At 47.0% G+C, this 17,589-nt stretch overlaps 1 protein-coding gene across 3 annotated transcripts; it reads right to left on the minus strand.

Moving 5' to 3' along the window:
- Positions 1 to 975: 975 nt before the first annotated feature.
- Positions 976 to 14,097, minus strand: RRM2B (ribonucleotide reductase regulatory TP53 inducible subunit M2B). Of its 3 annotated transcripts, none has more exons than XM_082753378.1 (9): positions 13,802 to 14,097; positions 11,479 to 11,634; positions 9,996 to 10,112; positions 9,291 to 9,424; positions 8,650 to 8,744; positions 6,678 to 6,811; positions 4,821 to 4,925; positions 3,672 to 3,785; positions 976 to 3,220 (listed from the first exon to the last, which is right to left on the minus strand). In XM_082753378.1, exons 1-9 carry the CDS (start codon positions 13,835 to 13,837, stop codon positions 3,068 to 3,070), a joined length of 1,044 nt encoding a protein of 347 aa, XP_082609504.1. In that variant the 5' UTR covers positions 13,838 to 14,097; the 3' UTR covers positions 976 to 3,067. The 3 variants fall into 3 exon arrangements, with proteins under 3 accessions (XP_082609504.1, XP_082609502.1, XP_082609503.1); XM_082753376.1 differs by lacking the exon at positions 13,802 to 14,097 and adding an exon at positions 12,379 to 13,260; XM_082753377.1 differs by lacking the exon at positions 13,802 to 14,097 and adding an exon at positions 11,719 to 11,793.
- Positions 14,098 to 17,589: the final 3,492 nt, after the last annotated feature.

The raw sequence follows: 17,589 nt of genomic DNA on the forward strand, positions 1-17,589 counted from the left end.
TCCCCTCAGCTCTGAGTGTGTGCAGAGGGTACCTGAACGTGTACAACGCTTTGGGCTGTGTAGCTACAAGTAGTATTAACATATTGGCGTCTGCTGCTCTCCCGGAATGAGCCCTGAAGGATTTAGTACGCGAAAGATGAGTGTTTGCTAACTCAAGGGCTCCACCAGGAGGAAAACCCGTCTGGATCAGCCATCAGGCCTGCCACGAAGGGCTGGAAGGGAGACTGGGGGAGCCACTGTGGGACAAGTCATTTAATAACACCCACAGGCAAGAAGAAAAGCGTGGCAGGATTAGATCAGCCCTGGCTGCAGCTCTGGGTGTGCAGCGTGATCGTGACATCCTAAGCTGCCACAAAAATCCCCCCGGCCCAGCAGCATGGCTGTCAAGGAAAGCTAAGGGAAAGCTTGCCAATTGCCCTGTCTTCACCCACTTTCTGTTCTTTCCCAGCAGGAGCTGGGACCAGTCACAGACCTACAGAGCTGGGGGCACACCGGCAGCTTTTGTTAAGCACTTGTGGCTATTGCTGATCAATCCGTCCCTTTTCCTGCGACCCATGTTCCTCTGCTTGAAGGAAAATGAGGAGTTTTGGGTGGTAAAAACTGGGATCATCTTTCCAGGAGGTTTCTGAACAGCTGTGTCTCCATCTAGCAGTGAGGTCCCTCTGACCCAGCCACATCTTTGCCTCCAGAGCTGCAGATGTTTTACCCCAGACAAGCAAAAAAGCTTTCCCAGCCACCCAAAGGGGAACCCAAAGGACTCCCAGGAGACTTACTCTTAACGTAGAAAATTCCAGGGGAAAAAAATAAAATAAAATAAAATGTGTTTGTTCCCTAGACTGTGAAGCCCATGCCCCAGAACACACATCTTCCTCCCAGAAACCAAAATCTATGAACACGAAGTTTCTCTGGCATGACCTAATTTTACCATTTTAGGCTCCACAATAAAGCACACAACTAGACAACGGCACGTTCCTCTCCATGTTCAAGTTTTATTGAAACTACAGAACTATTTTACACCCAGCGGGGGGAAGGCAGGGGAGTTATGACCACTTTGGTATCTCAAGTACATTTAGAGAACCTGAGCATGTAACAGTTCCATATTTGAACAGTTTGTATACTCCCATCTTAATTCACAACGCTCAAAACAAATGCTTTTCATTACTTTTAGTGACATAAAACCAGGTTCCACTCCTCCAACAACAGACCCACTTACAGCATTTTGTCTCCCATGAACAGTATTTGCAAAAGGTGCTGGATTTCCTCGCCAGAGTCCACACTTCTCTCGCAGTTGTAGGACATTTCTTAGCGACAACAGCTCCAGCTTTTCTCTATATCTTCCACATCTCCCCCCTCCCCCGCAAGGATTTTATGGTAAATGAAGCAGGTTCTGCTCATGGGATTAAAAAAAAAAAGCTGCACTGATTGCGTACTCACTCCGTACTCCATGATCTTTTAGTGAGATCAAACAAAAAGTCGCTTTTGCTGCTTGTCTTCACAGCAGAGGCAATCGCTCACTAGGAACTATGGTAATGCAGTGAACCCATTTCGTGGAACTCCACTACTCAGGGCTATGGCAGGGCAATAACCCTTGTAACCACCCCACCAGCAGTAACTGATGTCAGCTCAGCTCACGCCAGGCATATTGAAAGCAGCACAAGATGCTCGTAACAGTAGGGAAGACTTAAAAAGCTCTCGTACAAATCACTAAACATTATGGAAAAACGTTTGCGTTTAATAAAGCAGAATTCTTTGTCTAGCTCATGAACATTTACTTAATCTTTGGGAAAAAAAAGAGCCTATTTGTAGATAATCCACCTCCAAGTCAACACTATTCCTTACATCCCAACTATCACTGCAGTATATTGAGGTTTTCTTAAACTGCTCTATTCTCTGCATGTGGTATCAAAAAATTGAAGAAGTTTTTGGGCATGCACCAAAAACCAAAGAGCAGTCCTTTGTGAGGCTGCTAATATACTACTTCAAGATCTGCTTTTGAAAGGTTTAATACCTTACTCCAGAAGCTCTTCTGTGCCAATACTTTCCATGGTTCACATTCAACACGCAACCTGAAGTACCTCAGTGCATTACCGGTGCTTCCTCACAGCTCAGGGATATGCCTGTAACACCTCAAGGCAGTCCCTTGGAATGAGATGCCTTCGCACTCCCATCCATGCACAGGTGAAGCTGAGAAGGGGAAAATACCAAATCACCCGGCACAATAGGGAGAAGACAGACAACACCCAGAACTCACCGTTCTGTCACGCAGCCCAGCACAACTACAGCCTGCTGAATAAGGCACTTGTTTAGAGAAGCAAGGAAAACCAGGCAGCACAAGCCAAACTACAGGATGTGTTTTTTTCTCCTCTACTAAAAGGCTTGCGTTTTCAAGGCCATTCAAGGTCCACTGACGTGCTTAGTAACAGCTGCAATATAAAGATCATATGTATGTGATTTAAACTCCTACTGACAGCCATCAGGTTTGCAGAGTAAAAACTGTCTCAGACAAAACCCAGGTTTTTGCAGAGATCAAACCGTATCCCTGGGTGTAATAAGATTTTGTAGTTCGTACTTTTCAACTAATGTCTTCTTGGATTCACTTAAAAGTGAAGAGCTTTTACTCTCAGTCAGATCTATAAACATGAAAAGAGAAACCACAAAAATAACTTACATCAACATATATACACAGAGTGATACCTCACCTGGTTTTCAGAGCAGAACACCATAACGTAAGGTAAATATACAGCTTGCTTTCTTAAAACGCTACTGAAGTCTTAAAAAAGTAATAGCATCCAGGTCATCTTAAAAGACAGCAATTACAGCAGATGGATCAAGGGAACCTTAAAAAGGACATCCTTTTAAAAAGCCATATAAATTTTTTAAAAAAGGACCCCCTTTTTTTTTTTTTTTAATGACACAGAGCAAGAAGTATTTCCTCTTCCAACAAACAACATGAAAACCCAGGAAAAAATCCTAGTAGCCTCCAACTCCAACAGAGGAAATGGAGATAACTTCACAGCAGAAAATGAGATGGGGAAACCGTCACCCAAACCGTTAGTTTGCCAAGGCATCAAAAATCTGCATCCAGAGTGAAAACGTTGTCCATTGTTTCTGCCATAACAGCAAAACGTTGATATTCTGAAACCCGCTTCTCAAAGAAATTTGTTTTTCCTTCCAGAGAAATATTCTCCATGAAATCAAAAGGATTTTCTGCATGAAAGACCTGGGGAAAGTAAACATTATTGCACTGGTGATTCTGAAAGGGTAACGATGCTTAACAACAACAAGTCAAAGCCTTTCAAAGCAGATCATCCCTCATATTAATGCTGCAGAATTTATGAGCACTTCTGTAAGCTATTTCAGTACTGTCACTCCACAGCAGCTTGGCAAAGTTAACCTGTGCAAGGTGCTTGTGAGCCTTCTCGGACTGCAGCACTCGAGCGCAGCAAAAGTTTCCCATTACAAACCTGCAGAGCAGCTGGAGAGAAACAATGGCCTAAATTGTTCTTGCTCTTTTAAATAGGGAAGCACATATATTAATGTTGTGGTTTCGGCTGTCACTCCATGAAAGCGCAAGTTCTAAATGTGACCTGCTCCCAGGCACGCTAACAAAGTGCTCTGTGCTGACAGCTTTCCTGGGCTGTTCTAGCAGTTCTGGCAATTTCTTCTCTTACCTTTGAGAACCCAAGCTCCATTAGCAACCGGTCTGCGACAAACTCAATATATTGTTTCATCAGAGTGCAGTTCATTCCGATCAGACCGACAGGTAACGCCTCTGTTAGGAACTCCTGGAAGTTAAAATACAGACGGCATTTAGAGAAATGCAATTTAAGATGGGCATAGGAAAGAAAACACCTGTGTTTCACAGCAACACAATTTGTGATGTTCCAGGCTCCCCTGGCAGTTGTCTGAATAAATAACTTGCATCACTAAACTCAACAAGTGTCTTCTGTTTTCAGTAGTTGCTTGTATCTTCCTTTATTTTTAGCACGTTTTTCTGGAAAAGGTACAAGAATTTTTTGTTACTGCCATCTTCCTTTCCCCCCTCCCATAAGATCCCAAGCTTCAGGCAGTGCTTGAGTTCCAAGTTCAATAAAACCTACACACCATACTAGTGGGAGCAGGAATAGATCCAGAAATCCCCGGTTTTCCTTGGTTTCCAGCCATTATGGAATGATAAATCAGAGAGGATAGTGATATATGAGCACTGAACTCAGCCACGGATGTGTTTAGGCACTGATGCAGGACCTGTCAGTGTTGTAAGGCCGTGCTGGGGCATTCATCGTCATCACAGTAGTTAGATCACAACAGAAAAGACAGGGTAAATTACAGTCCTGCAAAACACTCAGCAATGCAGGGAAAAATCAGCAATGCAGAGATGGGGAGGACTTTCTGTGAACAAACAGCAATTCTGAAAAAAGTTATGACACAGCACCAGGTTCAAACACGTGGCCGGAGCAGACCTTGTGCTCTCACTGGGGACAAACAGGTCTGTGCATGAGTAGGGTAAGAAAAACATCCTGAAAGGACAGAGGTACACAAACTCTTCTCTAAGAGAGAATCCTTTATTCTTTTTAAATTTTTTTTCTTTTTTTTTGTCATTAAGGGGAAAGCAGCCTGCCAGCTTCAGCTTCTCAGTTACCTGGCAACTGTATCAGAAAGTCTCTGCCTTTTGGTGCCACATTTAAGGAAGATGGAAAGGGTGGTATAATGCATCAGGGATCCAAGCTTTCCATATGGAATTTCAGAAGTTAGAAGTTAATTTATTTCTGCACATACAGTGCCTCCCATGCTGCACCCCACACTGTCCTAGCCAGGCTTACCTGCTCAATTTCAACAGCGTTAACGATGATCTCCCGGACCCTCTCTTCTGACGGTCTGTTCACTAAATAATGGAACATTAGACAAGCAAAGTCACAGTGTAGGCCCTGAAATAACAGAGAACAACAACAAAAAGACAGTTTTTCCCTCCTTCACATGGCTTACTCTTATTTAGAGGTAGCCTCGTTCAGGTTTAAGCTTCCTAGCCTCTTGCTTCTTGACAGTCTCAATGTCCCTGCGTGCAGCAGACCCACGAGGGCTCTTCTGGGTTACAGCACAGACACTAACACCTAAATCCAACACATGCAAAGTAACAACCAGCAAACACCTTCCTCCAGTCTGGTAACAGTTTGGGAGCCCCTCTACTGCTCACGGTTCTACACAGAGCCCTGCTCGGTTCCTGCCTCTCACCAGAGATGCTTTTGCAGAAAGACTCCTGCACATCAGGACCTGCAAAAGTATCTCAGTCAGTGTAAACCACTGATCTGTTCTCTACTCTGAGATACTTGTACAGAAATAGTTATTTTAAGTTTCTAGTAGCTTCCCTTGCTTCTCCTTACAGCATTTTCAAAAAAGTGGACTCGGATTAGAGTCATCACATCCAAGATTAACAAGTCACCTCCCCACACAACACGCAGTGAGTGTGAGGGATTTGCTACTACAACATCTACAGATTTGTAGATGCCATGTAGCAACGAAGCAAATGTGATTTGGGAAATACTCCCCTGCTAGGGACAGCACTGGCTGCTGGCTGCAGGGCCTCCCAGGGCCTCATCCAGGGCAGCATCACCAGCGGGATGCAAAAGGTGACTGGCTTCAGCATGCTCTGCTTCCAGCAGCTTGGCACCTCTAAGATCAGAGATGCAGCAGCTCAGAGAGCCTGGGAGCAGAGCCTGCAGCTCAAAAACCATACTGAGCATTAACCACGGATATGTTCAGGTGTACAGCTCATGCTGCGGTTTCCCAGTGTAGATTCTTTCACTGCCACTTCTTTTGTAGCAGTATTTCCTGTTGTTTGATGCAGGTGTTGTGTGCGCCATGCCTTACTCTTCACAATTAACAGCTATGCAGGTGGAAATGTGGCAGTGAGGCCCCCAAACCCCTACATCTTTCTGTGCTCAACACTGCAGAGAAGTACAGTTATGCTGCTGTAAAGGGGAACATTCATCCCATTCAGCTGCAAGTCACCTTTCTAGGAAGTACATCCTCTTCTGAATGGATCAGCTCGTGATGACTCACGGAAACAGAAGACACAAGGAAATAAAGGCTGAAGAATTGTTTGGTTGGTTGCTGTTTGTTTTTTTTTTAAACCAGGCCTCAGCCACAAGGAACTGCTGCCATCTGGCCGACAGCAGTCCAGGAAACGGTGAAAAGACAGGGAACTTGTGGGGAAATGACCTGCCAGAGTCAGCGTGCTGACATGCAGCCCCCCAGACACATCACATCTCCAGCTAAGGAGCACTCCCATCGCATGCAGACATTGAATGCATATTCTGGGAAGAGCCTGATCCTTCACAGGCATCCAAACTTCCTAGCCTGTGCAGTTCCTTTATCAGGCTGTAGAAAGAACTGGCTATCAGAGAGCACACTCAGACTTCTGCCACCTCCTTACCCTCCCGCACTGCCGGCATTAGAAGGGCTCTGTCACACCCAGAATCGCATCCCCTACTTACTGCTGGATTCTCTTTTGGACTGGTTCCTGCCCAGCCACTGCCTCTGCCCCCACTCAGCTGCTTTGTCCCCTTTCTGCTCTTCGGCTTCCTCCCAAACCTACCTGCTGCCACAGACATGACCTGCTCCAGCGAAAGTATGGGATCTTTAGGAAATACAGTTCTGCCCTTTCCCATATGACACGTTACCTCATCTCTGCTAATGAGTTCATTGGAGAAAGTCAGTCCAGGCATCAGGCCCCTCTTCTTCAGCCAAAAGATAGCAGCAAACGAGCCCGAGAAGAAGATGCCTTCAACTGCAGCAAAGGCAACGACTCTCTCACCTGTTCAACACGACACATTTTCGGTTAGACATGAAAGGGCGTGTTGCTCGTCAGCAGGAGCATCAGCCAGCCCCATGCTGGAGGGGAGGGATGTGCACTGACTGCACATCCAGCAGGTGCTGTGCCCGACCACATCCTCCAGCAGACCCCGAGGCACAGAGGTCAACCCTCGCAACGGCACTGAACCACAGGCAAGCCCAGCAGAACAGGAAAAACTGAGCAGGCTCTGAAACTGCCACAAAAATAAAGTCAAAAGGGAAAGAACAAAAGTCGCCAAAGTGGCCAAGATCTTAGCATTGCTTTCTCTCTCTCCTAAGAGGCAGGGCAATGGCCGTGTAACTAACATACAGAACTGGGAGAAGCCTGTCTCCTTTAAAATAAAGGCACAGAAAAACCCTTCACCCAGTCACAAACTACTTGTATCCCACCTTTCAACCAAGGAAATCACAGCATTACTGGTCCCAGTTCTCCCTGTTCTCTACAGGAATTAGTTTCCTCAGACTACGAGACCATCTGAGTGTTTGCTGAAGACACGTCACTGCGTGTACCCTATTTTAAACACCTCCAAAAGCTCCCCGAGTATATTCCAACATTAAGACATTTTGCATTAAATGCTGGTGCCTTTTCCCAGTGAGAACTGTGTAGCTTTTTGTTTAAAATAATCATAATCCCCCAAATTCCAGACATCGCACTTCTTCAAACAAGATGTGAATGCCATCTGCTGGCTTATCTGAAGAAATTCAGGTTAGGAGAAAAACACGAAGAGCAACAGGTACAAAAGTACTGCAGAAGCTACTAGGGAAAGAATTTATCTGACAACACCAAAAACCTCCTAAGTCAGTTCCACCCAGGAGGGGAGGAAGACTGGTCATACAATTTAATGAAGCACAATACCAAAAACCACGTGTTTTTTGCCACATTCCACCTGACTAACGATCACATAAATGAGTTGTGCTGAAACTAAACCTCCTGTCAGCAGCACCACGTCATGTTTGCACAGGCTGGGAGGCCAAGAGTCCGCAGAACAAACACAGCAACTGAGCCCTCAGCGTAAGAAAGCAGCCAAAGCTGTGGAGACCCTGCTGAAGGCCACTCTGGAAGGAAACACCAAGTAAGCCATGCTGCTTTTAAACAATGTATCTCATAATATTTAATTTTAAGGCCTGGGCTTCCAGAATGTTTTACATTTGGGTAATTTTCTCAGTAAGATAGAAAATACAGAAGAGTAGAAACGTACTTTAAAAAATTAGGATAAAGTTTGACTTTACTCTCAACTCTGAGAGGAGATACAGTAACTGGAAGCCTGGTCACAACAGCAAGCCAGAAATGCTCGAGAGAGATGATTCCTGAATCCTTTTTTGCCCAGGCTCAGTCATCATGTTGGAAAAAAGGCGAACATCACACAGGAATTTGTCTACACGAACATGCACACACAAAAAAACTGGGCTTGCAAGGCTTCAGCTGTCCAGTTCTGAACACTGGAGTACAAAACGGGAACCAACTGGAAGAGACCATCAAAAGTTCTAGAAAACAAGAGCCACCAGCAAAAACTGAAGAAGCCAGGGTCGTTGGGTATGAGGAAAACAAAAAGACAGAGAAACCCACGGGCACTTTTCATAGCAAGATTCCAGTGGGCACTGCCATTAATGTATTGTTCTGTCTGAAGATGAAAATCTAATTGCTCACTCAAAGTTAGTTCTAGCTCTTCCGTCAGACCAGAGACCCATGAGCCACTAGGCCATCTGGAGAATTTCATTTCGCATTTCAGGGGTGCAGCTCACTCCCGTACAATTAGTTTGGGACATTCAACAGAAACAAGTTTTTAAGAAGATACACACCAAAAGTGGATTCTCTGTCTTCAGCCCACTTCAGAGCCCAGTCTGCTTTCTTCTTGACACAAGGCATTGTTTCAATGGCATTAAATAAGTAATCCCTGTAGAAGAAAACAAAGAAAACATCAGAATAATAATGCAAAGAAGGGATTTATGTAAATCTCTCCTGGTTGTCTCCACCAGGCAGTGGAACCCATTGTGCTAGGCTCTGAACTGACCCAAGTAACAACTCCTACCCCAGAGGGCTGAGCATCTCTGAAACAAGAGCACAGGGAGGCAGACGTGCAGAAAATGGCACAGCCAAGGCCCCAGAGGAGGTGAGCTGCAGAGATGGAAGTGAACCCAAACTTCCTACCCCGGGGTGTCCACCCACCAGACCAAGCTGGCTCTCAGATTTCAAGCCAGGTGGCAGCCAGTTCCTCCTCAAGGAGCTAAACCTCATCTCTCCTGATAACACAGAAAGAACTGGACAACTGTCCCAAGCACAGGCTCTGGTCCCAGGACTGCAGGCTTGGAAAGCTTCAAGCAACTATCCCTAACCCCCCCAGTAAGTCAGTGTGGAACAGAAGGCAGCTGCTGCTGCCCAACCACGGTGCCACTGGGCTAGAGAAAAGATTTCCCACGTCTCAGCACGTTCACAGACTTACCTTTTCTCAGGATCTTTGATGTAAGTGTCTATAAGCAAGCTGTACATCTCCGAGTGAACGTTCTCGATGAGAATCTGAAAGCCATAGAAACAACGAGCTTCTGGGATCTGCACCTCCTGGCTAAAGCGTGCCACCTACCAACACCAAAAAGCAGGACCGTGAGCACAGTAAAACCAGTCACATCTGACAGCTCTTCAAGCCTGCTAGGAGAGACAATAATAGCTGCCACACAGAAGGGATGGGAGCAATTCAGCCCTACTCTGAACAGGTCTGTCAATAGGACAGGTGTGGTGCAGGAGCAAACAGAGAAAGCTAGCTCGAAGTAAACACATCTGCTCTGCTTGTCGTGTGGACAAGAGCAGTGAAGCGTGGTGGCACACACACACAGGACGGAAAGAGCACAATACCGCAGCAGTAAAAACCTCAGGCTGAATGAAGCCTCACTTTCTGTTCATCGTTAAAAAAATAAACTGTGATGTAAGACACGTTTTGCAGTGACATGATTTGGAGTCTCGCTGACAACAGTTGATCCAACAAAACTCAGGCACCTGGCCCAGCAAAACCAGCTGCTTATTTCCCTTGGCAAAGGTGGGATGATGAGAAGTAAATATGCACATTTAACTGACTAATGCATTAACATCAGAAAAAAAGAAAAAGCAATAGCTAATAAAACGAGTCAGTATTCAAGCTGTAAAGCTTTCTCACCAGGTTTTCATTTACAATTCCGTCGCTGGCTGCAAAAAAGGCCAGAACGTGAGAGATAAAGTACTTTTCATCTGCTTTTAGCTTGTTCCAGTGAGGAAGGTCCTTTGATAAATCAACCTAATAAAGGAAAAAATAAAAATAAAAAGCACATTATCACCATTTTGTGCTTGTTATTCTGCAAGAACAAAAGCAGCCTAGACAAACATTTGAGGCAGAGTTTTGGGGTTGGCTTTCAAATCTTTGCACACAGAGAATTAAATATGTGTGAACACAAAGCACAGCGGACGTACTGCAGTAGGGCTGTCTCCCTCTGCAACGCTAACACCCTGTGTTTGCTTTGCAGTTGACACTTCTGTAATGTGGAATAAAAATAATATCTACTGAATTCTAAAGAAATCAGGTTTCAAGATGCATCAGTATCTCAATGGCAGGAGTATGAACACATTAATAAGAGCTCACTCTGAGACATGTATAAAGTCTACTAGAAATAAATGCTGGTGTTGAAAGAAACCTAGACCCAGGGCTGCCAAAAGATGCCCTGGGGGCACTTTTGCCCTTGACAGGTGTTCAGCCTCCATCCTGCCCCAGAACAGCACTGGGCAAATGCCACGCAACGGCTCCCACCTGTGACACTTTGCTCTAGCCACGGGAGAAAACCACAAGGGTTCCTTTGCACTGGCCTTTTTTTTCTTTGTTTGTTTGTTTTGAGGGATTTCTGAAACACAGCTGCTGTTAAGTAGGACCAGATGTGAAAACTACAATGAGGCTAAAAAACTTTTATATGTGAATGTGTGCGAGTATTATTTACATACAAATAGATGTGTGGGCTTGTGCACAAACACACACGTATACAAACCCAGTTTTTAACTTTTCAGCTCATTTGGAAATGTGGCAGGAGTTTGAATGCTTTGTAACTATTTAAACCAACCTCTTCTGACACAGGACAGCTTCCCTCCCCCAGCAGGCAATGGAATAACCCTTGTAAAGGCAGCGACTCGCTGCCATCCCAGGGAGCTTTCTGGTCTATTTAGGGCTCAGCAATTGCAGAGCACTGCTCACAAATGAGCAAAGATGCAGAAGCTTTGAGTTGTAATGAGCTGGTCCCCTGGCAGGTTGTCTCTCTAGATCCATGCAAATTCAGAAACCAAGATTGCTGCAAGTGCAGTGAGCTGAGTACAGCTCAGCCTGGCCAACCAGCGACCTCAAGGAAAACGAGATGACCCAACTCCCAGCTGGCATCGTAACATGGTGACGAGCATCTAACCAGGGTGCTCGGGAGTAAATTATATGCATTTTTAGCAAGTTTCCCTGATTATCACCATCCTTCACCAAACACCTAACGGAGGTGAGCTGAATCACCTCGTAGAAGCAGCTTTCTTTCCACTGTCTGCAAAGGGAGCCCTGCCCCGTTGCAGGGACACCAAAATAAATAAAATTAACTGCAACCACGTGTATTGTGCCAACCCACTGCCCCGGAGCTCACCTCCTCCGCCGTCCAAAAGGAGGCCTGGGCCTGTTTGTACATCTTCCATATGTCCGGGTACTGGATGGGGAAGATGACGAAGCGACGGGGGTTTTTTCTGAGAAGAGGCTCCTCATGAGGCTTCAGGCCATTTTCTACAGCACTCGGAGAGGAGCTCTGAGGATAAAGCACAGTCCTGGTTAGGGCTGCCCTTACGGACCCCCCAAAGATACAGCTCAAAGCCACCCGTATCACGCTCACCTGTCCCCCAGGGGTGGCCACATCACCCTTCCCTGGGGTGCTCTCCCCTCTGCCCTCCATCCGTGCCCCCACTCAGGCTGCCTTTCCGCCCTGCTCTGCCTAAACTAGCTCTCCTCCCGCCAGCCACAGCGGTGCCAGGAAGCATCTGGCACCTGAGTGCAGAAGAAGAGGGCTTTTTGTGGTGCCAGGAGGAAATCACGGCTGCACCCGCGCCGCCGTCGAACAAGGAGAGCGCGCTGCCTGCCTGCTCCTCAGGGCTCACCTCCACAGCCACCTCGGCTGGGTCCCTTTGCATCACTGCCCTCACAGACATCCTTACACATCACTCTTTCAGGTCCCTCCTCCACGAGCACGGCCTCCACCCTGCCTCCAGGCAGTGTCCCTGCCCGATGTGCTGCCCAGCACCTGCTGGAGACGAGCACCACCAGGAGCTGTGAGGACAGCCGGCACGCTGCAACCTCCACGAGAGCTGCTGGCTCACGGTTATCCCGAGTTCAGCCAGCAGGACGTGGTTCCCAGATCCTCCTGACACTGCTGGGGAGGATTGCAAAGCAAATCCCAAAAGAAAACACATCAAGAAGCGCATTCTGCCTTAGCCTTACCAGTTTATGTGATTTTTAAATATTGCGTAATTACACAAGATGAATTTCCAAGCACCACCTTGCAGTCTCTGCTGAGCACCACAAGAGTGCAAGCCCCTCTGCATCGCTCAGGAAGCAGAGATGGTTGCAGCAGCCGACCCGAAAGCATCGTGGGGGAGAATCGACGTCCTCAGGGCCGGCCCCACCGCCGGCGCTTCCATCTGCTGGTAACAGGAAACACCGCAAGAGCCTCCCTTGCTGGCCCGATGATTTCCTGAGCAAAAGCCTTTTGTGCAGCCTGGAGGCTGCCCCCAAATGTTTTAGACTAATAGGCTGGCCTAGCAGTCCCTAACCCAAGCCCTGATGCTCCTGAGCCATTCTGACCACGGTGCAGAACTGGGGAGTTATACCAGTTTAAACAACAGTGGTAATTTTTGAAAGAGTTATCCCACAGAAAATACACCACGCTGTAAACTCCCTCTCAATCCACCTCCCGCACCATCTAAGCCCTGCTGGGGTCGGAGAGGAGTTCTGCACACATGCTCCATCTCTGAGCTCACAGGCAGCTCCTGTGGCTACGACACAGTGCAGTCTCTCTCAGTTCTGGGTTTCACCCCTCCAGGTAAAAACTGTATCAGAGTAACACAGAGCAAGCTAGCCAGCTTGTTAATTTGGTGCATCCCATGGTACAACGCAGATAAAAATTCATGGAAAATCCTCCTCTGTTTTGGTTCCTGAGGTCAGCACATGCTGATCGCAGCCAGGGATCCTGAGCCGGGGAACCCAGCAGAGCTCACGGCGCCGGGGGAGGCAGCATTCATGAGGCCTGTACACTTCTGCTTCCTTTCGGCGTCCTGGTCTTTTCCTTCACCTCCAGCTGGTGTTGGAAACGCTCCGCATGTGCCGTAGGAGCGAGGAGCACCCCCTCCTCGTGTGACAGACTCCGGTCTCTCAACCATCCGCCCTTTGCTGGACAAACACCAGAATTTCACACTCCTGTTATTCCGCAGCTGCCAGAAACAAACGCTGCTGCACTGCGTACAGCGAGGGAAGGAAAGGACAAGCAGTGGCAGGGCTGGCATGGGCCACACCTGCAGAAACCCTCAGGGCGCGTGAGGAAGGATGGATGTGTGCGGTCATCTGCACGCCAGAAGGGACAGCGCGGCTCTGTTTGCCTCTGGCACGCCAGCACGCATCCACCTCCGTTACGGACACAACACGCCGATGTTTAGAGCCAAAACAACAAAACTATTTTTCAGTTTTGCCCACAGACTCGAGCGCTGCTGGCACACAAGATGGGGAAGCTCACGGGGGGGGCACCCTTCGGCCCCGCACGCCTCAGGCCCGGCGCTGCCCCGGGGGCTCCGGGGGGCTCTCGGAGCCCCCTCCCGGCCCAGGGGGGCTCCGAGGAGAGCCCTGAGGGGAGCCCTGAGGGGAGAGCGCGACGCGGAGCGCCCCGCCCCGGGGCCCCGCCGCCCGCCCGCGGCCCGGCCCGGCCTTACCCGCTGCGGCCCGGCCGCCTCCCGGCTCTCCCCCATGGCCTCGCCGTGTGGGCGGCAGCCCGGCCCTCCGCCGGGGCGGAGCGGGGCTCGGACACCGCCTCGCCTCGCCTCAGCCCGGCACGGCCCCGCCGAGAGGCTCCCCCAGCAGCCGGGGGGCCCGCTTGGGGCCGGTGGGAGGTGAGGAAGGGTCTCGCTGTACGGCCCGGCTGCACGGCCCGCGGGGCTGTGGTGTTCAGAGAGGTCGCACAAGCACTCTGAAATAAATAAATCGAAAAATAAATAAACAGGAAAAAAAAAATGAAAGCTCCCCGAGGGCGGAGCGGGCTGCGGGCCCGCGCCTGCGACACAAAAATAGAGGCGGAAAGCTGAGGGAGGCAGAGGGGGGCAGGGCAGCGGCTGATCTTACTAAAATATATATAAATATATACACATACATATATTCATATATAAAATCCCAGGCAAGCCGCTAAGAGACGATAATGGCAGATAAAGTAGTAGAGGGAGGTAACGGGTTTGCAACAACCACCTGTAGTAGTGGCAGCTGGCACTGACAGCAGTGTGGCTATTAGGGGATAAAGGTGAGTATGGTGGAAGCGTATGGAAAAAGTGCAACTTAAAGAAAAATATTACATTTTTGAGTCCATCCTAAGCTGATACAAGCCTAAGAACACCTTCCAGTAGTTGTGTAATTTATGTAGGTGTGGTGCAGAGCTGCTTACCACCTGTAACACACTCTTGCCCCTTTCCCTGCACCGCCCTGTGAGTACAAGCACCGCCCGTGGAAGCAATGCTAAAACATTTCCATCATTTATTGCGAATCACTTCTTATAAACAGAAATTTCTGCACGAGACTAGTGCCTGAAGGCTGTTCCCTCTTCCTTCCCCAGGGCCAGGCTGGCCGCAGCAGTTTCCTGTAGGCACACAGGTCATTTATCAGAACAACTGAGGAGTCTGGAGGGAAAAAAAAAAAAAAAAAAAAAAAAAAAGGCAAAGAATAAAAGCCCCACCTCATGCAGGAGGGCCTAGTTTCTCACAAAGGTTTGACATCAGAGACAAATGTGGAAACAAACATCAGCGAGAGAAGTTTATGAGCACCCAAGACATTCAACCAACATAAAACTAGTGCTGAGCCACTCTGTAAAGGTAGAGAAACACCAGGAGAGCAGGAGGGAGGCACCTGAGGAGGAGGACGATGACTTGGAGGTCTGATGTTCCTCAGCAGAGAAGTCACAGTTACGGCACCACCCCGATACCGCTGCCCAGTGCTCTCGAGCCCAAGTACCAGCCAAACCCACAGCCACAGAAAGGTACGTGTGTGCAGTTATGAGCTTCAACTGATCCGTGTATCATTTTCAAGACAGTTACGCATACCTTTGTCAGTTTCTGTCATTATTTTTTTTTAAAGCATCCGAGAAATTTCACAGCCACCAAGGAGTAGCTGAGAACACGTAACAAGCACGAGAAAATACAGTTTTATACTAACATCTGGTTACCTAACTACTGCTCTTTTTGAGCCAGACTTAAAAATTTTATTACCCAAACATCCCCGCATGTTGCTTAATATCCATGTTCAACAGCTCTGCTCTTCCACGTACTGTGTGTCTTCAGGTCTCATTTCTTGGTCCAGAGCAAATGATGACAGAAGTGCTGATTTAGAGCAAGCCCAGCTGACCCATTAACACTGACGAGTTACACTGGTGAGTACAATGCAGTGCACAAATGACCAAGGAACTCACACATCCCTCTCAAAAAACCTCAAGCATACTGATCATACTGTTTTATAACATTGACCTGCCTATCAATCGTCCTAGTCCTCTGTCCCTAACCTCAATCCTGGCTGCTGTTTCAAAATTCCTTAAATAAGGGACTGAGTATTTGAAAGTGTAAGAAATACAACAATTTCATGTAATAACAACAGAAAGGACTACAAATATTCGAGGATAATTTCTTAAAGACACGCATTCCCTTTTATAGCTGCACAGCAAATGTCTATTTACATAGTGCCTGAAAATTAATATGTAGAGGGAAAAACACAGCAAAGGAAACAAACCGTTAACGAGTGAAGGATTAACAGAACAGCAGCTGGCTTTTCTTGCATCCCCACAAAACCCCCAAGCTTCCATTAACTGTTTTATATAAAATTAATTACATAATATACATGATACTGAAATATGGAAAAGCAATCGTGGAGTTCTAAAGCAGCTTACATGGAATAAACGTATATATGAAATTTAGTATTAGGCATGCTTGTGCAAGGCTTAAAGATTACTGAAGTGGACTGCAGTGTCTTAAAACAAGCACCAAGGTGGATGGCAAACATTGCTTCATTCTTTAGCTCCTAATCACTTGGCAGTACAAGCGCTGTCCTGTGCAACCCCAAGGTCGCAATTCCTCTGCTTTCTCAGCACGCAAGCCCTAGGGTGTTTGTTTCTGTGTGGGGAGGGACTCTGACCCACAGACTTCCATATACACTTTCTGAAAGGGCAGGGGCATTCCCCAGAGGTGCACGATGCCAAACTCCAAGCCAGTCTGCCAGAACAGGTCCTCTCACAGGTTTGGTCGCCTGTGGCTGCACAAGAGCTCTAAATCTAACTGCAGTGACTGGACTTGAGGCAGCAGCACAGGCACTTGTTATGCTGTTGGAGAGAGCCAGACCTGACCAGCTACTAGCACAGCTTTCCATTCCCAAAATTTGGTCTGTACAAAGTAATTTTGATCCGCTCTAAAAAATTCATCCAAAAAAAGAAAAAGCCTGGCCACGTTCTCCTTCAGAAGAGCATGAATGAGGACAACCTGCAGGCTTGTCCTATATTTAGTTCTGAAGATAACGAAAGCAAAGGGAAAAAATATGTAATCAACAGTAGCATCGATTACAACTCCTTGGACAACTACTCTTTCATGGCAAGGTAAAGTAATTTACAAATTAAGTCCCAAAAAATATACCAAGTACGACATCCATCATCACAGCTTCAACTATAACATCTCCTCCCCCCAAAGATACTATTTATTTTGGGAATATCTGTCTTTTAAAAATGCTTTACAAAGATCAAATTTTATATAAAGAATACTAATTGAGGTAAATTGAAGAATTATCATTTCTAAGTCAAAGGTAAATCAGCCTTTCCAGATGAAAAACACTCACTGCATGAAAATCAATTCATGAATAGTTCCAGTATGTTCAAAGTAAGTTTTTTCTGAAAAGCTACCCTGAAAGTGCCTCCTTGCACAGTAACTCTAACACAGGTTGTGGCAACGCGTTTTCCAACAGGTTCACATGACTACAGCATTCAAACATAGGCTGTGTTGGCTGTTGTCACTGGACAAAGGATACCAAAAAGTTTCCCTATCACAGGGAAAAAAGTTGGTAGCAACCAACCGCTTCTTGCTATACTGAACAGTACATTACTACAGAGCAACCTGTGGTGATAAATGATGAAAAGCAATAGTTTCATATTAAGAAAGCCATGGACAAAGGGGAAAAGTCTGAATTACAGGCTTGCATTTCAAGCCAGACGTTAAGTCAGCCTCTTGAAAAGGCAACTCCACAGAAGATCAGAAATCAAACCGTGCTTCTCAGTTCAGCAAACCTGCTCAGCAATAAAAGCATCCAAATTGCTGCAAATTAAAACCATGAAAGCAATTTCCAAACTAGGAAAGGACCCAGCAACACTCCTGAAGATGCTAAGAAGTCCTGATCACACCGCAATGCACGTCAGCTTTAGAAGAGGCTTCGATTACGAAGTGTCCCCACGTCCTCTCCACAGGGAGCACACACGTGAACTTCCAGC

This window comes from Aythya marila (genome assembly GCF_965140915.1).
Source record: "Aythya marila genome assembly, chromosome: 2".
In the NCBI taxonomy this organism is placed as follows: Eukaryota; Metazoa; Chordata; class Aves; order Anseriformes; family Anatidae; genus Aythya; species Aythya marila.